Source organism: Natrix helvetica (assembly GCF_964273705.1).
Source record: "Natrix helvetica genome assembly, chromosome: 4".
NCBI classification, from domain to species: Eukaryota; Metazoa; Chordata; class Lepidosauria; order Squamata; family Natricidae; genus Natrix; species Natrix helvetica.
This window is the reverse complement of record NC_138550.1, coordinates 139,584,959-139,611,283: the sequence shown is the minus strand read 5'-3', so window position 1 is coordinate 139,611,283 and position 26,325 is coordinate 139,584,959. Positions and strand designations below refer to the sequence as shown.

Sequence of the window (26,325 nt, the reverse complement as noted above, 5' to 3'; positions counted from 1 at the left end):
ATCAGATTATGCTACTTTAAAAAAAACATTAGGTGAGTCGAATCTCACATATAGTTTAACCTTGAATACACAAAAGCCTTTAGTGGCTAGTTATTGCTTCATATTTCTATAGAGAGAGAGGGTTTTTTAAAAAAAAGAAAAGAAAATATATTACACATAGATGGAAAATATTGCTTGGAGATCACACATTCTTAATTGGAATTTGATTCCTATCCACAATTGATGATTTAATGATACTCATAGCTTAATTAAGCATAGCCACCCACTAGTAAATAATAGAAGGGCAGTAAGGCTAAGTATCCCTTTCCTTCCACAAGAGTTAAAATTAGAGGATAGCTTTCTTTATATACATTCAATAATACAATAGCAAAGTTGGAAGGGACCTTGGAGGTCTTCTAGTCCAACCCCCTGCCTAGGCAGGAAATCTTATACCATTTCAGACAAATGGCTATCCAACATCTTCTTAAAGACTTCCAGTGTTGCGGCATTCACAACTTCTGGAGGCAAGCTGTTCCACTGATTAATTGTTCTAACTGTCAGGAAATTTCTCCTCAGTTCTAAGTTGCTTCTCTCCTTGATTAGTTTCCACCCATTGCTTCTTGTTCTACATTCAGGTGCCTTGCAGAATAGTTTGACTCCCTCAAAGACTCTCTGGATCAAATTGAGGGCATCTTTGTCACAGAAAACCCAAAGAAATCTACAATAATTGTGTTAAGTATTAAACAGGAAATATGAATATATGTGTGTGTGTGTGTGTTTGTGTAACAACCCCTGGTATGCCCAAATATGGGAGGGAGCTCACTACTCCCCCTTTCTGTCCAGGCAGAAAACCATATTTTTATTTTTAATGTTGCCTTTGCTATGTTTGTGTTGTATTTGTGCTGATAAATAAATAAAGGGAGAGTCTCCCTTTATTTATTTATCAGCACAAATACAACACACACACACACACACACACGTGTGTGTGTGTATATATGTATGTATGTATTAAAAAGAAACCAACAAGCAAAACTATTCCATTAAATATTCTTTGCATTTTCATTCATTATTACCTTTGGTTCCTAGTTGCATCCTTCAAGAAAGAGGCCAATTTAACCCAATTTAGTCATTTGATAGAAATCAGTTCAGATGTGTAAAATTATTGCTTATTGCAGTTGTTGCACTAAATGGATAAATTTTTGTGCTGCTCGTTAAGGAGGGGGAAGTTTTCCACAGTGTTACCACATCTCTTGGGTGGCAACATGAACCCCCAAAAGGATAAAATTTGGCACAATGTTTCATAAAATAAAGGCAGATTTTAAAATAATTACTGTGACATAATAGAAATGACATCCATCTTGACAAAGTATGGAAGGCTATGATAAGGTGACTTATATGCCTTTGCTTAATCTCCAACTGTGGGAGTGTTCATGGAATTATCCAACACTGGAAATTTTTAAGAAGAGATTGGACAACTATTTGTCTGAAATGGTATAGGGTTTCCTTCCTGAGCAGGAAAACCTCCAAGGTCCCTTCCAACTCTGTTATTTCTTATGCTTTTCTCTTCTGTATCAGAAAAGTCAATATGGTAGCCATAATGGTGTGATTAATGGTATATCTGTTTACTATGTGGATCACATATAAGACATACATTAAAACACTCAGCATTTCAATTACCCCATTCTGCCACCAGTTTCAATTTCCTGAGCACACCCACAGAAACCTTTGCTTCAGCTGCTAATTATTCACAAGCATGTTCAATTTAAAGTCCTACATAAACTGATTCTTATTTATCTTTAAGCCATGCACATCTTGAAAATCTCTTCAAGTGGAGCTTGCTTTTATATTGAAAATCATCTTTGACAGCCCTTTAAATTGATGATTGTCTTTTGTAAAGTAGGATATATGAAACATCCTAATCACAAGCTTTTGTATTCACCTTACATTTGTTGTAATATAATAACTGAAAATTGCTCAAATTAGGCTATGAGTTCTTTCGTCTAAACAGATTTAACATGCGGGAACAACGAAATGCTACATTCTAAGACAATTTCTTCCTAATGGCCAAATATGTAAACAGACTGTTTTTTTGAGGAATAATTTAGTAAAGGACCCGTAATAAATGACAACAGGCACCACTAAGAATCAATTTAGAATATAGGGATGTAGTTGTTAATCTTTGTTCTGTGTCTTTGAGAAATGCATTCAGCAATCCATACAATATTTCTGCTTTCTTGTTCCTTCAGTTTAATGTAGGAATAAAAAACGCCAAAATGAAATTGACTGTTAAATGCCAGCACATTCATTTTTACCTGTACAAAAGGAGAAATATATTAAAAAAATTTTTTTTAAAAAGGATAACTGGTTACCTGTAAATCATGTCTTTCTCTCTTTGGAATTCAAAAGAGCTTTACAAATGGCAGTAAATCTAAATTGATTTTCCTTTTAGTTTGCTCAGTAAACGCTGGCCTGAGGTTTAACTATATCTGAGCATTTGTGGCAATGCTTCAAATAGCTCACAGGATCATCAAAAACAGCAGACTTCACAGAAGGGGCAAGAAGGGCAAAACTGTCTAAAGCAACATTGTGGTATGGTGCTACTTGCGCTAGCCCTTTTCTATATGCATTGTGACATTATACCTGACCCACAGGGAAGTAATTTGTGGCCAGACATTCTGATGCAGCTTTCTTCATTCTGATGAAGAAAGAATTCCACCTATCACAAAGGTTAAAAATACATCTTTTTCAAAAAATTAGAAGCAAGGAAGTTTGTGAACCTTAGAACAAAGTCCACACCAACCTTTCAGTCACATATCTGAAACGCCCACACTGCAAAAGAGGATGGGTGCACCAAAAGATGTTTAAAGGGTGAGTATTACATTAAAGGCTTAGTGTATTAAAATTAAACAAATGAAATATTAGTATTATAACTTTGTTTTCATTTTATTATATTCATGAAACATGGATTTTCACACATGATTACAGTGATTTCAAACCTGTCATGTCTCAGTCAATTCTCAGAATTTAAAATAAATTGAGGTCTCTGTGAAGAAAATCAAATGAGCCCACAGTCACCTTGTAGTGGGTGATGGGCAGCATGATAGATAGATGATAGATAGATAGATAGATAGATAGATAGATAGATAGATAGATAGATGATTGATAGATAGATAGATAGATAGATAGATAGATAGATAGATAGATAGATGATAGATAGATAGATGATAGATAGATAGTTGATAGATAGATAGATGATAGATAGATAGATAGATAGATAGATAGATGATAGATAGATAGATGATAGATAGATAGATAGATAGATAGATGATAGATAGATAGATGATTGATAGATGATAGATAGATAGATAGATAGATAGATAGATAGATAGATAGATGATAGATAGATAGATAGATGATTGATAGATAGATGATAGATAGATGATAGATAGATAGATGATAGATAGATAGATAGATGGATGGATGGATGGATGGATGGAAGAAAGGAACCAACCTGTTCTGTTGGTCACACAGGGAACAATAGATATACTAATCTGGGAAACATTTTTTGAAGTCCTTTCCTACTCTTGGATACATCCACAGTACATATGTCTGTTGGTAGGCCCACAAAATGTCTCAGAGTACATTGAAAATAAGGATTTTGAGAAGACAATATTTGAAAGGAGGATCAAATCTTACCTCGAGCTCAAAAAAACCATCTTCCAAGGTTTTGTCACCTGTACTACCTCCAACCATTTCAAAGCAAGCCTTGTATTCCTGAAAGCACAAGCAGCTACTAAATATTATGTAAAACATTCACAAATTGCTTCTTTTTGTTTATAAGTGCTCTTGGCAAATCGCTTCTTCGGTGCATAGTTTTACTTCACATATTTTATAAATTGCAAAGCATGTTCCCTCCCTCTCTCTTTCTCCCCTTTCTTAAAATACTCCTTCAAGTCAAGTTTACAGAGGCCAGCATTCAACGACAACGCATTTGCATGATAGTTCTTGGATTCAGTTCTAATATCTCCAAAGAGAACTGCTGTTCAGTCACTATAAACAGAATCCAACTAGGTAGATTGCTGGCCTGATTCAGTTTAATGTCTGTACAATCTTTTATGGCAACATCACCATTACATGGACTGGAGTCACACATCATGCTAACCTATAGTGTGTTTGGTTTGTTTTTGATTTAATATATTGCATAAATCCAGTCAACATAATGAATGAGCCATGCTTATAATCAGGGTGTTATGTGATCCCAATTAATTCTGATTTATTCAAGACATTAAGATGAATAACCTAGCTTAGTGTCAAGTAGAACCTTCAGCATTCCTTATTGCACGTACAGTAGCAAAGAAATAAAGCCATGTTAAATAATTTTTTTCTTGCGACTATGCCTTTACTACATCATTTTATTAAATAATTTTGATAATTTATAATTTTATGAGAGATCATAAAAATAGAAAAATAAAGCCTTATGGTAAAAACATACATTATCTATTCCAGGAAATAGAACTTTATTTTCTTTGAAGCCACTTACATAAATATTCTTATATATATTCAAATAACTAGCTCTTGTAAGCTCTTCTAAGTGTTCAACTACTGGTTGAGATAGAAAGCAGTACATATTTTCCTTTAAAGGCAAGATACCTATCCTCATATTTTTAAATTATCTTCTAACTCAGGATCCTAGACCTAGAGTGACTGTTTATTGGATTTGGGGGTTAATTCCTGTTTGCTTTGAGAACTTGGAAAGGAAAATAATCTGAGTCTTATTTTTCAACAAGAAAAAAAATTAAGACAATGAAGAGGCTATCAGTGAGCCCCTCAATGTGTCAGAGTTCTGGAAGCTTTATCAGAATTATATCTTGCCTTTAATTTAATAATTTTAAATGGTGTATATAACACTGAGAAGGGATGCAGTGGCTCAGTGGCTAAGACGCTGAGCTTGTCAGTAAGAAAGGTCGGTAGTTCGGCAGTTCGAATCCCTAGCGCAGTGTAATGGAGTGAGCTCCCATTACTTGTCCCAGCTTCTGCCAACCTAGCAGTTTGAAAGCATGTAAAAATGCAAGTAGAAAAAATAGGAACCACCTTTGGTGGGAAGATCACAGCATTCCATATGCCTTCGGCATTTAGTCATGCCAGTCACATGACCAAGGAGACATCTCCGGACAGTGCTGGCTGTTCAGCTTTGAAACCAAGATAAGCACCGCCCCCTAGAGTCAGGAATGACTAGCACATATGTGCGAGGGGAACCTTTACCTTTACCTTATATAGCACTGAGTTCTATTTTTCCTATTACTTGTACAGTTGACAGGAAAGGTCAATAGCCTCAAAATGCAGGTGCAACTGGTGATCAAAATCCTGTCCCTTTTTTCATGCGTTGTATGTTACGAAGAGGTGTGGCCTCAATTACCCAGTTGCATCCACTATTAAGACACTCTTCTCCCCTGGATGTCCCCTCCCACTGTCCTCCCCTCAATTATATAGTAATTCCATTATAACATCAACTGTTTTTATCAGCAGTCATTCTTCCAGAACAATCATATTTCATATCTCAGAAAAGCAAGAACAGAAAATGGAAATGGCAATCTCCACCATCGGCCAGAGAGCTCCATGCATTTCCTTTAATGAAGCAGGTCAGAAGTGGGTGGCTCCTGGCCTGGTTCAGCCCAGTTCAGCCAAATCAGTAATGGCAGTTGAGGACCTGTTGAGCGTGAGCACAAGCAAATCGGTAGTAAACCGGTTAGTAACCCACCACTGAAGCAGATTCAATGTTATCCATTTGCTTTGTTTAGAATCTGGTACACCCAGTATGTAAGATTTTTAAAATTTGCCAACATCTACCCTAAAATGGTATAGATAGAATATGGTTTTATCAGGCACAATTTGGAAATTACATACAGCATAGTACTCCGCCACACCCTTCACTTGCTCATAATCCTCAGTCTTGGCAAGCATATCTAAGCCTTCTGGATACAGTCTGCCACAAGTTGGATACAGCTTCTGTCTGTCCTCTTTACTTAGTTCTGTTCCAAATGAATTAATTGTGATAATAAATGCCCGCCGGTCAGCTTCAAACTGAATAAAGTAAAACATACGACAATTTTACATATTTTTAAAGAATCATTCATAGATGCATAACTGTTACGCTTAGTATTAGTAATCCACTGAAATCCTCTCTGTCTTTTGGCAATCTTGATTTTTAAAAAAAGGGTGGTTTTTTTCACCTGGTTAAGCTTTCTTCCCTTTGTTAATAATATAAAAGTTAAGTAAACACCTTTTCCACCCCACTGGGAACTCACATTATTTCCTAGTAATGTAACATATTCCAAAGGAAGAATTGAAAGAGCACAAATAAAATTAGTTCCGTGCAGAAGTAGCTAGATTTTTAACCAATGAAACATTTCAAACCTTACTTATTATAAAGAAATCAGTAGACTGTGTACTACAGAAGTGAATCACTTTTTTTGCAATCTTTAATTCTGTTTATGCCAAGGACAGGTGTCAACCAAAGGATAAGACAAAGAAGTAGATCACTGATCGATTTCAGTTTTTCTCAGTTTTCAAAATTTTTTGATTTAAACTTTTGATAAATTTCTTAGTTTTCCATTTAGAAATTTTTGTGAATTCCATTCCCATATGAGTTTTAAACTTCTTTTTTTTTTAAAAAAACCAACAGTCTGTATGCATTTTTACACATTGTTCCAAACAGATATTATTTGCCAATTTCCCTAATGTTACATTTCCCTAATGTTAATATTTTTGCATATTTCTTTTTGCAAGCAATTTCCCCTTAATGTAATGCATTCTTGTACATTTATTTCATTAATACATTTTTATCCAATTTCTGTCTAATAGATATACATTATGAGAATTCATGTGGACTATATTCATAGGATACTAAATTATAGGATCAACAGTAAGTGTATTTTCACAGGTGGAAAAATCATTAAAGAGAGACTCAACATAAATAAGGAAAAATTTCCTGACCGTGAGAACAATTAATCAGTGGAACAGCTTACCTCTGGAAGTTGTGGATGCTTCATCACTGGAGGTTTCAGGAAGAGACTGGGCAGCCATTTGTCTGGAATGCTACAGGCTCTCCTGCCATGGGCAGGAAGTTGTACAAGATGAGTCCTCCCAACGCTATTATTTTATGTTCTAGGATTATAAATGAGATCTAAAGAAGACATATTAAATTTTTCTTACCTCTAAAATAGGACACATTATATCTGCTGTAGTGCCACCTTCTTTTTTGCAGAATGCATAAAAGGCCTCAAGATAGGACTAAAAAATAGAACAGAAAAACAACACATTTATTTGAAAAACCGTCTTTGAAAGATCACAAATAGGATTTAACTGGCGTTGTTCATTTTGATGCGAATCCAGACAGTAGGAAAAATATGAATACATTACTGATATATTGTTTACTGCAGAATGAAAGTAAGGTTAATGTGTTTCTTCCACCATTAAACTTATAACTCATGTAGGTTTTTGTGAAGCAAGAGGAGAATTGGCTGCATCTCTGGTTTGTTTTCTATTTGATTTGACTTGATTGCTACTAGTAACCTTGGGTACGAATTTGAGAAGCAAGGCATAGGGATAAGAATAATTTAGTTTCCTCCACATCCATTTGTCAAATTTGCAAGTTTCTGCTTATCCCCTGGAGACTGCAATTAGCAATATGAAAACTAGGAACACTGTTGAAGCCAGTGCCTGTGCTGCGAATTTTGAGAGCACATTTATGTGTTCTCAGAAAATGTACTACAGAAAATTAAAGAAATATGTTTGCTTATGGAGATTCTCAATCATCCAGGTCGTGATTATCCCAAAGGTGTTTCCCCCCCCTCCAAAAGGCAGGTGGACATTCTTGGTTGTTTTTTTTTAAATGTTTCACTGCTCATCCAAAAAGCTTCTTCAGTTCCGAAGAAGCTTCTTGGATGAGAAGCAAAATGTTTTCAAGGAAAAAACCAAGCATGTCCAGTTGCTTTTTAGAAAAAGCATCTTTGGGTCTCGAGGTTATGTTCTTTACCTGTTCCTCTAGCCCACCTGAATTTCATCCCAAACTATATTGCATAAGATAAATATTAAAATAAAAGTTGAATTTGGAAATCTTGGTTTCTACTTAATAACTAGAAATATTGCTGAATTCAACATCAGCTGACAATGCTTCTTGTAACAGCAACCCTAGAGGGCTAGTCCTACCATAAGACAGAGTGATGTCAGGGCATGAGAATGGCAGTCAAATGTTAGAAAACAGAGCTATAATACTTTATTTACAGTCACAGACCAAAACACGACTACTACAGAAGAAACATAGGAGAATTGATCATAGTATCATAGCAGTCAGTCACCAAGAGCTTAACTAAGGGAAGTTACAGCGTTCTCCTCTTAAGAAAAATTTGAAAACCTGAGAGGTGATGTATGAGGAGACATCTCCAAGGCAATATACAAACAAATTGCAGCCATTAGGTCTAGAGGGGACGATTTCAAGAAAAGACAGTAACTTAGATCTATCTGCATTATACATTGGGCAAAATAGAAGGACGTGCTCCGCTGTTTCAACCTCGGCTCTGTCACAAAGGCATAGCCGCTCGTTAATCGGGCGCCTCTTAAAACGACCATCCAAAAGTGCAGAGGGCAAGACATTAAAGCGAGCTAGGGAAAAAGCTCTTCTGTACTTGGGAATGGTAAGAGTATAAAAATAGGAAGCCATCCTCAATCCATAATTGTTAAGTTGGTTGAGAGTCAAGGGGGAGCAAGTTTTATTAGCTCTGGCTCATAGATATTGTAAATCAATGTCCACAAGCCGTTGGACTATCCTAAATTGGGCGTCCTTGAGGTTGTAGTTTCCCAAGGCATCCTCCGTAAAATCTAGCAGATGAAGTTTCTTCAGCAGCTCTTTCTCCCAGCAAGAAATATGGGAGTCCGTGAACACCAGGGAGAAGTACCTGCCAGGACCTGCCAGAAAAAGCACCCGAAACCACCATTTAAAAGTGTTAATCCAGGCCATACATTCCACCGATCGAATGCCCAGTTCCAGGTACATTGGGGCAAAACCAATACAAGGTGGAAGACCCAGAAGTTTTCTAAGAAAAGCAGCCTGGGTTCTTTCAATGCAATCCTTGAAGCCCCGTATCCATATGGGAATACCGTGAAGGGTTTGGGCCAACGTTTTGGCTTTATAAGTACGTAGGGGAAAACAGAGCCGTATGTAGACAGCTTATCCTCTGATCTTTAAAGTTGTGTCCACAACTTTGTGGAGGAATCATCTAGTGTTAAAATAAGAATGTGTAGCCCAGTGTTTTTGAACCTTGGCAGCTTTAGGATGTGTGGACTTCAACTTCAGAATTCCTCAGCCACCCAGCCAGTTGAATCAACTTGGATGTGATGATGAAGAGAGTGAAAGAATTACTTTGTTCTCTGTCATGCGCACCAAAAAGTTCTTGGGATGACTTTTGCAACCTCGTGCAAAAATATAAGTTCACTAAACTCAGGAGGGCTTAGATGTGAGCGAACCTGCATAGATTATCAAATAAAATTATTATTATTATTATTATTATTATTATTATTATTATTATTATTATTATTATTATTATTATTATTATTATTATTATTATTATTATTATTATTATTATTATTATTATAGATTAGCCTCCAGAAAGTTATTAATACCTTCTGTATAGTTGGGCAATCTTTTAATATACAATTATTGTTTGTCTATTGGCAACAGAGATTTGAAAGATTCCCTTAAAATGTTATATCAAAAAAATATGTTATAGAGAACACAGAAGACATACTCGTTCTGTTTTTTCTACATGGTGCTTGCATCTGAACCTGCCTAAATTCTATATGTTAAATCCTATTTTTGAACAAAATGGCTTTTGTGTGACAGATAATAACATAAAGTAGAACAGAAGTCACAAAGCACCTTTGTTCTTTTGCCACAGCCAGTAATATATAGTATACATCTATATTATTTGTACTTTTCTTTTATCTATATTTACATGGTACCAGTGATAAATCTGCCACTTATTTTAGTAGCCTTAATCTGCACAGATTTCTCTACACAACAGAATTGAATAGAATTCAAGCGGGGTTTACCTTGTACAGTTTGTTGCGCATGAGTTCAATATTCATTTCATCCAGGTCATTTTCAGATATACAATCTTGAAAAAAGTCAGCTGTAAAGAACAATATTTAAACTATAGATCAGATTTCAAAAAGGGCCATTTATTACATTTTAAAAAAAATGTTCAAATGCTAAGCAGTTTTTCTAATTATGAAAAAGTAGAAGAAAAAACAGGAAAAGTATCATGATTATGAAACGTTAATATTAAATCCCCAGAAGAATTGTGTCAAAATTAAAATGGTAAATGATAGCCATAGCTTCCTGGGATGCTCTTCTAAAATATTAGCTCACTATAGTTGGCTCTTGTTATTGTTGATGACGTTATAAGAAAGTGATCAGTTTTATAGTGCCAATTCCAGAAACAGGGTCTGAATATAGTTGCCTTTAAGAAACCTAGGACACTCTCAAATGTTGTTTATTATTGTAGAATGAGTTAGGAAAAGTGATAGAAAAGTTCTCAAGTTCTGTGATTGGTGTATCAGATTTGAAATTTTGAAGAACTATTGTTTTTAGAACACCTCAATTTGCAACATCCAGATTTATGGCTTTTAATTCTGGGAAATTTTAACAATAAGTACGTGAGCTGAGACACTGGGAGAAGTGCCTGATTTCAGAAGGGTACCGTTATTGGAGACAACTGCAGTGATCTGATTCACTTGAAGGTAGCTTTGGTTCATATGTCCCCAAACTCACATAGAGACCTATTTAGATTGCAAATATGTACGCCCCCTTTTGCACACTAATCCACATTATCACGATGCAGCTATAGGAGATGCTGAAAGTGTTAAAAACCCTGTATGACTGGTGAAGAGGAAAGGAAATGCTCAATACTGAGTTTGACTATACTGTGTAAATAAATCTGTGAAGGCATCCTTTAAATAAAGTTAATTGGGTTCTTATCAGAGGTGGGTTCCTACCAGTTTGGCCGAACCAGTACTGGTATGGCGGCCTGGGTTGCTGGAACTGGCAGCGACCCAGGCCTGCCACGCCCCCGAACTAGTTCCCCGGTCACCGCCGTCATCACTGCCATCTTGTTTTTGGGTTCTGTGAATGCACAGAACAATTTTAATTGAACTGCGCATCCAAAGTGTGCTTGCACCACAGGTGGGTTTCAGGGGGTACGCCCCTGTACGTGCCTACCCATTGGTCAAATTTAGCATGTTTTCCGGTACCCGTTCTTCTAGAGGCCGCGTACCGGAATGCTCCCTCCCATTGCCTACCCCTTTGCCTGCTCCCCCCATCTGCCCATTCACTGCTCACTTGCCCCGCCTGTCCACACCAGGCTTGCCCCGCCAACAGCTACCTCTATGGGGTGGGTAATCCACGCAGAGGGAGGAAAACACAGGCATTCCCCAACCACCCCACTGGAAACAAGGCGACTGTCAGAGAGAAGAGGGCAGTGCACGCCACGTGGGCTTGTGCAGCAGCCAAAGAAGGAATAAGAGGTGAGTACGCACTGCCCTCACACGGGCACGCACTGCCTTCTTCTCTCTGACAGACGCCTAGTTAAAAAGCCATCCCCCACCACGATTTTCCCTGAGGGGCTCCGCAGAACATTCCAAGACCGATGCCACCACATTTGCCCTCTTCAGGGACAGGTCCTCTTCAAAAGGATGAGGCCTCCATGGTCCCCCGCGCATTCCTCGTCTTCCAGCCGTGGTCCCACACTGTGGAAAACATAGGCATGCACACACCTGCACAATTACAGCCCAGATCAGGACCAAAGCCCCTCTCTCAACTGGCCTTTCCTCCCTCAGAGGGCTTCGGAGGGAAGCTTCTGCAGAAGCCCGGGCAAGTAAGAATAAGTTCCCGCTATTACGAAATCTCCAAGGCTATAGTTGTATGGGGTGCGCGTGCACACCTATGTTTTCCACGGGCTCCAGAGTCATCATCGGCCGCGCAGAGCCTCACCACAGCTCCACGCCATGGAAAACAGGCGCGTGCACACACCCCATACAATTACAGCATCAGAGACTTTGTAACGGCGGGAACCTGTTCTCACTTGCCCGGGCTTCTGCAGAAGCTTCCCTCCAAAGCCCTCTGAAGCCTTCCGAGTGAGGAAGGTCTAGTTGGGAAGAGGGGCTTTGGTTCTGCTCCGGGCTGTAATTGTGCGGGTGTGTGCGTCTCTATGTTTTCCACAGTGTGGGGCCGCGATAGGAAGACGAACGCGAGGGGGAACAGTGGGGCCTTGTCCTTCTGAAAAGGACCTGTCCCCAAAGAGGGCAGATGTGGTGGCATCAATCTTGGGATGCTCTGCGGAGGTCCCCCCCCCCAACACCGCTGCCAGGTACTTTTAACCATATATTTTGGTCCTATAATTGCAGAATTCTGCAAAAAAACATAAGTGCAGGCCAGTTGTTGAATGTTGCAAATGTGATTGGAACACTCAACAAGGTGACCACAGTGTGTGTGTGTGTGCGCGTGTGAGTGAGAGAGACAGAGACAGACAGACAGACAGAGAGAGGCACACAGAGAGAGAGGGAGAGAGGGAGGGAATCAGAGACAGACAGACACAGAGAGAGGGAGAGACAAAGAGACAGAAAGAGAAAGAGGAAGAAAGAAAAAAGAAAAAAAGGAAGAAAAAGAAAGTGGGAGAGAGAGATGAAAGAAAAAAGAAAGAAAAGGAAAGAGAACTTATGACCACAATTGAGCCCAAAATTTTGGTTGCTAAGCAAAAGCGTCGTTAAGTGAGTTTCACCACATTTTCCATGTTGGCCACGCTCATCCAGTCACATGACCGCCGAGCCACTCCCACAAAACAGGCCACATCTACAGAATAGGTTCTAAAAAATTTTGAAACCCACCACTGCCGTGCGCAAAGCACACCCACAAGCGAACCAGCAGTAAAGCCGGCCAGAACCCACCCTTGGTTCTTATCATCTTAAAATAAGATCAGTAAATCAATCCCTCGAAGTGATTTCTACATATTGGATGTACCAGAAACTTTTCGATAACAATTGTTTACAAATACCCTTCCCTGTTGGAAATACAACCCAAGAGATATTAACTCATGTGGTTTGGATTCATTTTATTAATGCTGGATCAATTACTCTCTTATTAAAGGGGCATACATTTCTCTTGGCTGAATTAATCAATATTAATGCTTTTCATTTATAAATATGGTACTGGATAAAAGAATCATGACATAACATGGAAAGCAGAAATCTAATAAACAAACATACCTGATTTGCAGCAATGGGCTGGTTTTAAAATCCCATCTGACAAACGGGCAAGAAAGAAGACGTTCCTCAATACTGTCATGGAATTTTTGGTTGAAAACATTTTTGCAGACTGTTTTTCTTTTTTTCCCTTTACCTCTATTTTTTTTCATTATTATTAATTTTGAGGGTATATTATATTGTTAACACTATTGTATGTATTTTTCTTGTGTTAACCGATTTTCTATTATAAAATTAATGCATAAAAACATTCATACAAAGGGGCATAGCATGTGATCTACTTAGCTAAAAAGATGTGAAAAACTATTTAATATGTAATGTGTCTTCCCGGCACTAAAACGTAAATCAGAGCCTAATAAATTATGTTCGTTTTGATGGGCCCCATGTTTTTTTAAAGGAAGAAGATATAGTAGGAGATGTTCTCTTCCATGGGAACATACTTAGAAATCTATGAAAAGATTAAATGACATACCTAATGGTGTGTCGACCAAGATTGCATTGAAGAGTTCTGCAGGGTTTGGAGCAATGCTGACAGCTTCCATTTGCTCGAAGTTGCCCAAAGGATGGCACTTAAGAACCAATTCATCTATGGGTCTTTGGCGCAATGTACCAGTAATGAGGAGAATCACATTATCAATCATGTAACTATACCTAGTATGACAAGATAATATCAGTCAAAGGTTTTATTGCATTCTCTGACAAATATTTTAAAATCCAAGAATAAGGTTAATGTTAAATCTAATATCTTTCTAGCAGAACATTAATTTTCCTCTAAGCGGGGATCCTATGATAAAATGGAAATCAGAATTTCTTCACAATGCATGCTACATTAAACAAGATGACAGTATCATCTAAAATGAATCTGTTTTGCAGAGCGTAGCACATTAAGAGGTGGGGAAAGTCCAACTCTTTTTATATTTCATTATCTGCGTGTGGATTTTGTGATCCTCATTCTTTGTCACCTCTCTATCAGCCATTCTGAAACTTATAAACCTCTAAATAGTATTTTGGACCACAACTCTTACCAATCCTGGCCATAGCAGCTGAGCTGATGGTACTTGGAAAGCAACAGGTCTGGGAAGAGAATGTTACTTTATATTGATAAATAGGAGACACATGTTACTGACTCTTATTAATAAGTCACATAGCAATGTGTTTGAAGACACATCTCTGCCGCCTTCTTCTCTGGGTGATAAGTCATTTGGGGTAAATATTTAATTTTTCTCCTTAAAGTTTAATTAATACATTTTATAGAGAAGATGTATGCAGACTTTCCCATTTTTTACATAAGACAAGAAAGTGAGATTGGGGTTCAGGGACTTAATATAATATTCTAAGAAATGAATTATCAATTGAAATCCATTTATTTAATTGCAGTATTATATACTGCTGACTCCCAAACAGACTCTCAGCAGGTTACAAAAAGACACATAAAATCTACTCCCACTAAAGCAGAATATCAAGTCTAAGTTACATTGGCATCCCAGTAAGCAAAATTAAAACACATAGAATATTTTAATTCATGCATTCCACTTTTTATTATATTAATTCAAAGTGATAAACAAATCCAACACAACTTCCTCTTCCTATTTTCCTCATAACAACAACCCTGTGAGGTGGGTTGGACTGAGAGAAAGTGACATGCCCAAGATCACCCAGCTGAATTTTGTGGTCGAAAGTGGGACTAGAATTCACAGCCTCCAACTTTCTAACCTGATATCTTAATATCCGTTCTCTACTTTATCTGCCTTTGGGGATAGTACCACCCAAATCTCCAGGTTTAGGATATTCTACAGAAATGGAGCATGTACTAAGAAACACCATGTTGCTTTCCCTTGATTTCTTCCCAGAGGGGCAGGGATGGAGGTGGCGAAAAGGTCTGTCTGAATTACAGCTCAAGACAAATGCATTGAATGGAATAGCTCTATTTGAACCAGGCAGACCTGTAACTACCTACCCATATTCCAAACCATAAAGGGCTTTATACATTAAAAATAATCATTGAACTGTACTGCATGTTGTACCAAAGCTGGCTTCTGGGTTGCCTTCCAAGGCAATTGCTTATAAAACTCTTTTCAGTAATCAATAGGATATGTTTCTAATTCAGAATGATAAAACACAGCAATTGATACAGGCACAAAATCATAATTAATAGTTAAGTAAAAAAAGAAACAGTGCTTCAAACAAAAGAAGGAAATCTAATATTACTATGATCGTGTTAAAGGTAAATATTTCCTCTGTCCAGTCGTGCCAACTCTAGGGAGCAGTGCTCATCTCTGTTTCTTAGCCGAGGGAGCCAGCATGATTAAGACTTTTCCGTATTCATGTGGCCAGCATGACTATAAGCCGAGGCAACCAGAATGCTGTTACCTTCCCACCAAAGTGGTACCTGTTTATCTACTTGCATTTGCATGCTTTTGAACTGCTAGGTGGGCAGGACCTGGGGAGCTTACTCCATCACACAGCACTCGGGTCTTGAATCCAGACTTGTCAGCTGTCCAGCGGACAAGCTCAGCATCTTTAACTGCTGAGCCACTGTGCCCCCTACAATGATGTTATAAAGAGTTAAAAGGTAAGTATTTGAATGTATGAGGAAGGTTGGAAGGCACCAGGCTAGAAACAAGGAGTCTGTGAGTTCTAGTCCTGCCTTAGGCCAAAAACCAGGTATTTGACCTTTGGCCAGTCAATCTCTTTCAGCTCTAGGAAGCAGACAATAAGAAATCACTTGTGAAAATTTTGCCAAGAAAACTACGGGGAGTAATCCAGACAGTTGCTAGAAATCAACAAAGGAGAAAAAATGTACATATTTACTGAAAATCAGGGGAAAAAATCAATTAGTAACAAATAACTTGTCAGCATGTTTTGAGTCTCCACATTAGTTTATTAAATTATCTTATCAAGTAATTTCTATGGTTTTTCTTTGAATGAACATTACATCATTCTCTTTCACACAAAACACATATTTTTGGACACTAGTCATTTATTTCAATGGAACTTAAAAGTGCTTAACATGCTCCATTTCTATTTAAATTTATTCACAATGCATAGCATTTGTTCACCACACAACAGTGATAGAGACTATGGGAATCATTTGCTATAAATTTATTTCCTTAAAAGTATCAAATGTCATCACATGAAATAACATAAGAATATGTTGTTTTTCAGTACATATATTAGGCTTGTGACAGATTTTGCTTTGATAGAATCAGAAGGGGGTTAAAACAGGTTCTAGGTCACTCTGCTTCAATAGGCATTCTCAGCAAAGGGACCCCAAAACATTAGTGGCAATTCAGGAGACAGACTAAATCATGTTGTTGCTTAAGAGATAATGACAGATGACTCCCAGTCTCCAGTCTAAGTGCATGTTACTCAAAGTCAGTCAGTTATTCTGACATTTAAGAGGAACAAAAAACCTTTTGTGCTGTAAAGATGCAGCAATAATGAACACAGCTAACACATAATTGTTCTTTTATGAAAGTCCAAATTAGTTGCTTAAGGGAAATGTATTTAGGCTAAAATCAGTCACACTATTTTTCAAGGAAAGGTCTTTAGAAGAAATTGTAGATCCATCTCTGGATCTGTTAACTAAAATAAATAAATAAGAAAACAATCAGAAGTTTAGAAGTTTCTTCCCAGATTGCCATATCTCCCAGAATTCTTGTGGGCACAGAACATCTTCCCAAGCATCACTCATAATAAAAAATCTAAGATAAAGGCATCCTGATTTGAACTTGGTAGTTGCATCCAGGCAGATTTCTTGGCAATGTTAAAGAAATGTATTTCCTTTGTCTTCTTTAGCAGGGTGGTAGCTTTTATTTACTTTCAGTCTATCCAACAGCCATGGAATTCTTAGATGGTTCTCCATTCAAGTAATTTACCAAGGCTGATTCTACTTAGTTTCCAGAATGCTAGCATCTCAAAGCAATTTTGCCACGTGAAATATAAACAAGGTCTCTTGGCCTAGCATTTGCATCTTTAATTTTTAGATGCAAACTATTAATTAATATACTTTCATTATCTCCAAGTATTAAATTGGTTACAACAATAATACAAAACAATGGTAACCAATTGTTCTAAAAATTAATGTGTGCATAATAATAATAATGACATATTAATACAATTTAACTCAGTTTAAAGTGGGAAAGTGAGTAGTAAACATTAATAATCAAATATCATCATCCCTGCTTGGTTCCCAAACATACCGTATATTGTTCTACTTGGTTAGCTAAATGCTATATTGCCTAATTAGGTCATCACCTTGTATTATGTAAAAGTGCCATATCAGAGGTACCCAGAACATTGCAGTAATGCAGTGATCAAGTATCCCTAGCATGTCTACTTCAATCCATGGTGCCAATGCCTGGCATGAAAGAGGAGATTTGTTGGCCTTTAATTACTTTTGAGTTCTTGTTACAACTGCCAAGGCAAAGGCTAAGGCAACCATGTGAATGCTTAGATGACATAGTGTAAGAGTTGATCACAATGCTTCCCAGCATGCTGTCTACGTGCTACAGGGTGTTTCTCAACCTTAGCAACTTAAGATGGGTGGGCTCCAACTCCCAGAATGCTGGTTGAGGAATGCTGGGAGTTGACGTCCACTCATCTTAAAATTGCTAAAGTTGAGAAACACTGTTCTAAAGACTGAGAATAATAGCACCACAATGTTATTGTGACTGCTCCAAGAGGTATTGAGTTATTGGATGTCCTTGCATTTGAATTTGTCCACAAACCTTGGGAGCAACATTGGGTAAGAGCTTTGTGAAAATTTTAAATGAAAATAAGACCCAGCCACCTAATAATAAATATGGTGGTGGGGGCGATGGTTGGGCTGTTGTCAATAATAACAGTGATCATTCCACTATTCAGGATTGCCTGGGTGCTGCTTAACAATGCCAGGTTTTTACAATGATCTGCATTCAACATTCTCTGGACATAGTTCAGGCTCAGTCTATTTCATGCTGATTTTTAAATCACTTCTGAAAACTAACTCATGCTTACAAGGGGGGGATCATTCTAGGGCTTCCTGTTTATATGACTTGTCAGCCAGTGGAACACATGAAATGATAATTTTACTTTTGCTGCAAGTTTTTCAACAGAGGCTGGATGGTCAGCTCTCAGAGATATTCTAGCAGAACCTGCACTGAATGGGGTGAGTGCTAAGCTTTCTTCTACCTCTGTGATTTCTATGTTATGAAATTGCAACCCGTTTTTACAAAGAAAGAAAGATCAACAACTCTCTGACATTTTTATGACTCATCTTTCCTACTGACTGAAATATTCCTACAATAACAGAAAAAAAATTATAGGAAAACAAAAGTTGCAGTTCTGTTTCGGATTTTTAAATAAGGCTACCCAGCTTAGTATCAAGATATCCCAAAGACTAGTAGATGACAACGAAGAGATACAGACTATCTAGCAGTTGTGTGGCAGCATAAAAATGCTCTATTGCTAAATGTTTGTTGATAATGTAAATCTATGTATTAAACTGGCATACAAGTAAAACTAAATATTTCTGGATGGAAACGTTCTGTATTTTGCTTGGCCATTCCAACAGTGTGAAGCTACCTAGCCAAGAAGACACAGTTTATGAAGCGATTTGGCAAGCATAACATGGGGATTTTCATGATTAATATTTAAACAGCAATAGCATATTCAAGAATATGTACAGTATGCTTGAGATAGTTAGGTTTCTTTAAATAAATTCTAAGATAAAAGTTAAATTTTCCTTGGGTTGAGTTTAACTTCTGATGAATAGATGAAGGTATCGGTGTTGGTTTCTTGACAACAGGCTGGAGGATCTTATTATGATATTTTGCAAAGTTTTTTGAGTGTCCTACTCTAATCTACAACACCAAGATTTTCTAGTTGTCTCCCATGACATATTCAACAGATCTGTTCATGTTTTTAACAACATTTTTTAAAAAATTATTTATTTATTTTGTCAAGCATGTATCAGATAACATACTATATACGTATAAACATGATTTTGGATACATGAAATTGATGCGAATACAAAGAAATATTAGGGCAAGGGCGGTAGGCACATTGGTGCGCTTATGCACGCCCGTTACAGACCTCTTAGGAATGGGGTGAGGTAGGCAGTAGACAGTCTAAGATTAAAGTTTTGGGGGTTTGGGGAAGAAACCACAGAGTCAGGAAGTGCATTCCAAGCATTGACCACTCTGTTGCTGAAGTCGTATTTTCTGCAGTCAAGTTTGGAGCAGTTTACATTGAGTTTGTATCTATTGTGTGCTTGTAGTTGAAGCTGAAATAGTCATTGACAGGTAAGACATTGTAACGGATAATTTTATGTACTACGCTTAGGTCAGTTATATATTTTTTATAACATACAATTATGTTATACTTTTCAATATTATAAAGACATAGATTTTAGCTCCTCTTCATAGCTCACTGGCACAATAATTTCAGGATGTAACTTTACTTACGTAACATAATTTAGAAAAGTTGAAAGTGGTTCAAAGGCATGATTTCTAAAATACTGAAATTCCGTCAACAGTTTGAATTTTAGTTTGTCATCAATTGTAGAAACAGTAAGAGGACCAGTTTCATTGGCCAAGAAGTTTCCATAATCTGTGGTTTGTAAATGTAACTTCAGGTCTAAAACAGAATTGAAAAGATAATAACAACAAATGTATTGTTTTCAAATAAATTAAGTGACAAATCATACTGATTTCCCATTTCAATGACGCGTATACAGCTGCACACAATATTTATTATATTTTTAAACGCTGCCTAGATCATAGCATCTCAAACCAATAATCATCATGATATCCTAAAATACTATAATACCTTATTCAATAACAAATATAACATACTCATTAAAACACAGTGGGAAGGAATATTTTTCACATTTTTTTATTGGAAAAGCCTTGGTGAAGAATATATTTTCAACAGACACTTTAAAGATCATATATTGTAGTAGGCATTTTGGGGTAGGGGAGCATTCCAGAGTGTTAATGTTCCTGTGTTTAGTTTTAATCTCCAATCTGGCTACAAATCATTTGTTTAGAGATTATAAATCTGGATTTGAAATCAAATCTGAAGCTATTTTCTAAATCACAATTGGCTCAAACAATAGTTTCTGTTGAATTCAAAAGATAAATCAGAAATTCGAGAATGTATAACCAAACCAAGATAAATAAATAATTTATTAGAATGTTGTTCTCCTAAGAAGCCAAAATCTGAAAGCAGAATGTGTTGTTGGCCTCACATCCTGGTTTAGAAAAGCCTGCATCCTGACTAAAGAAAACTAGATAGAAATGTCATTCTTTGAATAAGCCAGCAAAATTTCCTTGCTATGGCAATCAGAATCTCTCCTCAAAATAGGGCTATCAGATCTAAACTGCCACTAGATTGTAGCAATGAGAAAGTCTAACTCAGGTGTCATCTAATGGCTATGTGGAATTATGCAACTCACATCTGGTATCCCAGATTAAATATATAAGGGGCAATCATTCTGACTGAGTGTAAGCAATTTAATCATAGTTGACATTGAGTTCAATTTCAGTTAACTGCAATTTATATACTATCCACTTACTTACCTTGATTCAACTCCCTTTCAGGATAGCAGCCCTTGCATGCCACAAAATGATCCGGTTCAGATTTCTAGACTGCTCCTGGAGGTTGAACTACAGGGACTAGATCCTTTAATTGTTCCCAATACTCCAAATTGGAATTATTATATGGGATTGCACTCACCATTAAAGTGGTAACCAATAGAAATCCAGATATTGGGTACGAAGCAATTGTTTTGTTTTATAAACAGATTATTATTGTTGTTGTTATTGGTATTTTTTATTATTATTATTATTATTATTATTATTATTATTATTATTATTATTATTATTATTATTATTATTATTATTATTATTATTATTATTATTATTATTATTATTATTATTATTATATACTTTATTCATTAAACATGAAACTCAGCCAACTGAACATTCAAAAATGCATTACAAATACCAGTGACTGGTGCTAATGATTGATATGGTTTGCTGCCAGTGTCCTAGGTATCAACCAAGTACCTTCTTAAAGTATAAGATGTTCCGAGTAGCACAGTTTTTTGCAGTTCCACTGGTGTTATTGCAGGAAGCTGCAATTTGTTGATGTATCTTGTAAAATTCTTGGACATGAGGCCAAGTGCCCCGTTGCCAATGGGTATCATTGTTACATGCTTCATCTATAGCCGTGTAGTTTCAAAGGCCAGGTTGCGATATTCCATGATTTTTTCTAGTTCTTTTTCTTCGACTCTGGCATCCCCAGGAACAGCGATATCAATAAACTGTACACTTCGGCCCTCTACAACCGTGATATCTGGCGTGTTGTGCTCCAAATGACGATCCATTTGTATTTGAAAGTCCCACAAGTACTTCACCTTCTCATTATTATTATTATTATTTATTATGTGGTTAATCTTTGGTGAGATTCACAGTCTTTGGGGCTGGTTGGTAGCCTAACAGCTCGAGTCCTAACTAAGGATCTAGGAACTGTTAAGGTAACGTCGGAGGATATAAGTTGTTCCAAGCAGGGTAGTTTTTTGTAGAGTCAGAATGTTCAAGTCAGGTAAATTTAGAATTTTCAAATAGCGAGCTAGCCCTTTAGGTATTACTTATTTATTACTATTATTATTATTATTATTATTATTATTATTATTATTATTATTATTATTATTATTATTATTATTATTATTATTATTATTATTATTATTATTATTGCTGTTGTTGTTGTTATTGTTATTGTTGTACTTTCACTACTCATTTATTCTCTAAGCAGTAAAAAATTTATAGCAGCTTTTATAGGAACATTTCAAAAAGAAAACTATGAACATCTTGATTTTTTTTCTTTAAAAAAATTGCAGCAGTATAGATCAAAACCAACCAGGTAGGAAAATATAGTTCAAAGAAATGCATCAATCCAAGCTGTACATGTTACAAGACCAGAGCAAAGTATTGCAAAGGTGCTATCATATTGAGTCACATAACTATTGTATATTGTCATACCATAGTTTATAAGTGAAGATTTCTTGCAGAGCACATTATGAGTGCGAACTTAATTAATATGTTTCAAAATGTTTAGGCTTTAGGAATGCAGTAGGCAATAACCATCTTACATGCCTCCTTTTATTTCCATCAATTCCTACATAATTTCTGGAAACTAACTTCTTCAATTACAGGAGCAGTAATTTCCTCTTTCCATTACAATGAGGTTGAAAGCTCCAATTCCTTTGTATCATTCTCATAATGATAGTTGTTGTTTGGGTGGGCCAGTTTTTCTAAGAAAAATCCAAACTTTTGGAAGTTCATTTTAGTTGGAAGGAAGAGAGAGAAAATAATTCTATGCTAAATAAATCAGAAAAATGTACCAGAATGTACAAAAAAGGTGGAGTTGGAGATGTGTGAAGAGATTGTGCTACTAGATCGGTGCTGTAAATATCCAGACAGCTGTGAATGACAGCGACACATTTTCTGTATGTCTTTATTGATATCTAGCATCATGCAGACTTTGAAGGTTAAATCTAGCAGTCACTTTATTTCGCCTAGGCTAAAGCCTGCCAATATAAACTAATCAGGATTGTATGCTAAACAAAGGGCTGCAGAATTCAAAACAGTGGTCTGTTGGTGAAGATTATAATCTTACCTGCAGTAAAAGGGTGAAATGTGAAATAATCAGAGGCATTGGCCTGCAAATTTGCTCCCTAATTTATTTATTTCCTTTCTTTTCTTTTTTTAGATGGAAACAGTAAATAGATGAAATTCTAAATGCAAGATTTACCTGGAGTTAATCACCTCTCGGACTGAATTCAGAAAGATCAGAATCCAAAAATAACCTCTAATGACCTCAAAACCTCAGCCTGTTGCTGTATGCAAGTGACTCTAACTACATTGGAAATTTAAAATACCATAAATATAACATAATGCATCTCTAGTAATTTTTAGTCATGCACATGATCACATGAAATAAATTAGTAGGGATTCCTGCATTTGTGGCTTCTTATTTTAAGTAATTACATTTGTATTAATTATTCTGGAATTGCTTTAGGTTCATCTATGGATTATATAGAACTCTATTCTAGTTTCCTTTGTAAGTATTGAATGCAGCCCACCAATAGTTTAATAGTCATATATTAGATATATGTACATATTTATTGCAGCTTCTCTTATAAAGCTAACCCTAACTTTATAAATCTGTTGCAGCTTCAAGACATCCTAAAGTGTAGCGAAAAATGTAAACAGAGAAATGTTTATGCTTGTGAATTCCAAAAATAATAATAGTCCTAACATTCTATGTCTGCTTGTTTCAGGTAATGTCTTAATGTAGCTAATGGACCTGGCTACTAGTATGATTAAATATTAGACTATAGAAATACATATTCTCATTATTATTAGAACTGCATAACAGAAGCACAATTCTAGTAGAAGTCATAATGTAACCCAAAAAGCTTTCCAACTTTTTTCTCAAGGTGATTTCTGTCTACATCCTACCTGAGACCTAAAGATCTCTTCGAAAAATAATCCCAGGTTTTAATTCTGCTAATTTCAGTGATATATCCAGCATTCTTTTATTAAAGTTTAATCTAATGCCAAGATATGGATGTTTTTCTCTCTTTAAGAGAGATAACATAATTTTGCATGGCATGGGATCAGGTTATTTACAGAACCATCTTCATCCCATTACATCAGCCCAGCATCCCATCCAATCAGGCAGGAAAGTGATGTCGCAGACCCCATAAATTAAAGAACTCCAGCTGACGGGATCCAGGAAGAGGGCCTCCTCTGCCATTGCCCCCACCCTATGGAACATTCTCTCCCCAGATGTGAGGCAGGCCCCCACTCTCCTGGCCTTCCGAAAAGGAAGAGCCATGGCTCTATGGCCTCTCTGGGAAGCCCGAAGAAGCATGCAGCTTTCAGGCTGGTTAATCCCCTAAAAGCCCTCCTTTGCCTTTTAACTAATTTTAATATCTTGTCTATTTTTAAACTTTTATATATACTGTTACATATTTTAATGTTTTATTGTACAGAGCACAGCATCCCTTTCTGAGAAAGGTGGGCAGTTCAGAAATGAGATGATAGATAGATGATAGATAGATAGATAGATAGATAGATAGATAGATAGATAATAGATAGATGATAGATAGATAGATAGATAGATAGATAGATAGATAGATGATAGATAGATAGATAGATAGATAGATAGATAGATGATAGATAGATAGATAGATGATAAATAGATAGATAGATGATAGATAGATAGATAGATAGATAGATAGATAGATAGATAGATAGATAGATAGAGACAGACAGCAGACTGACTGACTGACTGACTGACTGACTGACTGACTGATGGACGGACGGACTGACTGACTGACTGACTGACTGACTGACTGATAGATTGATATAGTTAGATAGATGAGATATGAGAGATGAGAGAGAGAGAGAGATAATTTTCCCAAAGCCACAACACTGAACTTCAACGTAACCCAACTCACCTTCCAGAGTTTCGCACTGGACTAAGTTAACATAATCAGAAGCTTTCAAGATTCCAGCTTTAAAGCCTCGGACCAGTCCTTCTAGATAACCATGATCAACGTTGAAATAAAATTCTGAGTAGCCTGGCATAATGGAAATCTCCCCGTGTGCAGAAACTCCTGAGTTTTGTGTTTCTCTTCAGTAGATGATCACTAGAAGGAGCTAGAACTGGTTGGGTTCAAAGTGAATTCTTTCTTCCTGCTTCATTGTTTCCAATACAAACTAGCTGTGGTTTTCAGTGCTTACACAACATGAATTTACCACACAGAACTCTAATTTTTTCCTAGAAGAACTGGACACTTCCCTGTATAAGGGAAATCTGTGCAAGGTCAACGAAGAGTAGAGACAAACCAAGGAAGCTGTACATTTTTCAAAAGTAGCTTGGCTTTATCTGACAAGAGTTTTAAACTGTGTGCAATGTAGTGTTTAAAAATATAACTAAATCTGTACACCACTTCTCCTATTTAAACTCTTGTGTCTGTAACCTTTAATTGGTGAAATAGTGTGTCATAGGGCAAACCAATGGTGGGTTTCAAAATTTTTAGAACCTTTTCTGTAGGTGTGGCCTGCTTTGTGGGAGTGGTGTTCCAGCCATGTGACCGGATGGGAGTGGCTTGCCAGCCATGTGACCGGATGGGAGTGGCTTGCCAGCCATGTGACCAGATGGGAGTGGCTTGGCAGTCATGTGATTGGGTGGGCATGGCCAACTTGTAAAATGTGGTGAAACTAACTTAACAACGCTCTTGCTTAGCAACCAAAATGTTGGCTCAAAAACTCTAGCATTTGAAGCACGCAAGTCTTAAAGCTGTCAAGTTACAAGACCGCTTAACCCCAAAACCTTTAGGAAAAAACACCCCAGTGGTGTTCAAACTTGACAGTTTTAAGACTTGTGGACTTCATCTCCCAGAATTCCTCCTCCAATAATGTTGGCTCAGGAACTCTGGCACTGAAGTGTGCAAGTCTTAAAGCTGTCAAGTTACAAGACCCTTGCACCCCTAACCCTTTAGAAAAAAACCCCAGGGGTGTTCAAACATCTTTAAGACTTGTGGAATTCAACTCCCAGAATTCCTCTTCTCACTCTTCATCTTGATGATGTGTGGACGGGTGGGGGGAGGGAGCTGGAACCGGTTCTAAACGGCACAGTAGATTTGTGGAACCTCTTCTATAGAAGAGGTTAGAACTGGCAGGAACCTACCTCTGGGGCAAACCCTTGTCAACAAAGGTACCTCAAATGGGCTAAATTATAGAATGCCAGGAAGGAAGGAAGAGAAAGAAGAAGGAACAAGAAGGAAGGAAGCCCCACACACCCTTCCTGGTCAACCCATCCCTCACGCACTTTCCCCAACCTGTGCCATTCCCCTTGCACACCTTCAACGATCTGTGCAGCACCTCTTGTGCATCCCATGCCCCCTCTCCAAGACATGCTGCCCCCTTGTACACCATCCATGACCTGCACAGCATTTTTCACAAACTCCCAGCA

The 26,325-nt window shown here is 37.1% G+C and overlaps 1 protein-coding gene across 1 annotated transcript; it reads right to left on the bottom strand.

Annotated features, from left to right (window-relative positions):
* Positions 1-987: 987 nt before the first annotated feature.
* On the bottom strand, positions 988-25,002 carry ATP6V0D2 (ATPase H+ transporting V0 subunit d2). The gene is made up of 8 exons (XM_081952441.1): positions 24,806-25,002; positions 19,740-19,911; positions 13,766-13,944; positions 10,087-10,166; positions 7,192-7,269; positions 5,884-6,060; positions 3,676-3,753; positions 988-2,291 (listed from the first exon to the last, which is right to left on the bottom strand). Exons 1-8 carry the CDS (start codon positions 24,933-24,935, stop codon positions 2,130-2,132), a joined length of 1,056 nt encoding a protein of 351 aa, XP_081808567.1. The 5' UTR covers positions 24,936-25,002; the 3' UTR covers positions 988-2,129.
* Positions 25,003-26,325: the final 1,323 nt, after the last annotated feature.

Coding starts and splice junctions, on each gene's coding strand:
- ATP6V0D2 (XM_081952441.1), bottom strand. CDS start 24,935: ATGCCAGGCTACTCAGAATTTTATTTCAACGTTGATCATGGTTATCTA. Junction 19,912..24,805: donor CCAGTGCGAAACTCTGGAAG/GTGAGTTGGGTT, acceptor ATTCTGTTTTAG/ACCTGAAGTTACATTTACAA. Junction 13,945..19,739: donor ACTTTTCTAAATTATGTTAC/GTAAGTAAAGTT, acceptor TTGTCATACTAG/GTATAGTTACATGATTGATA.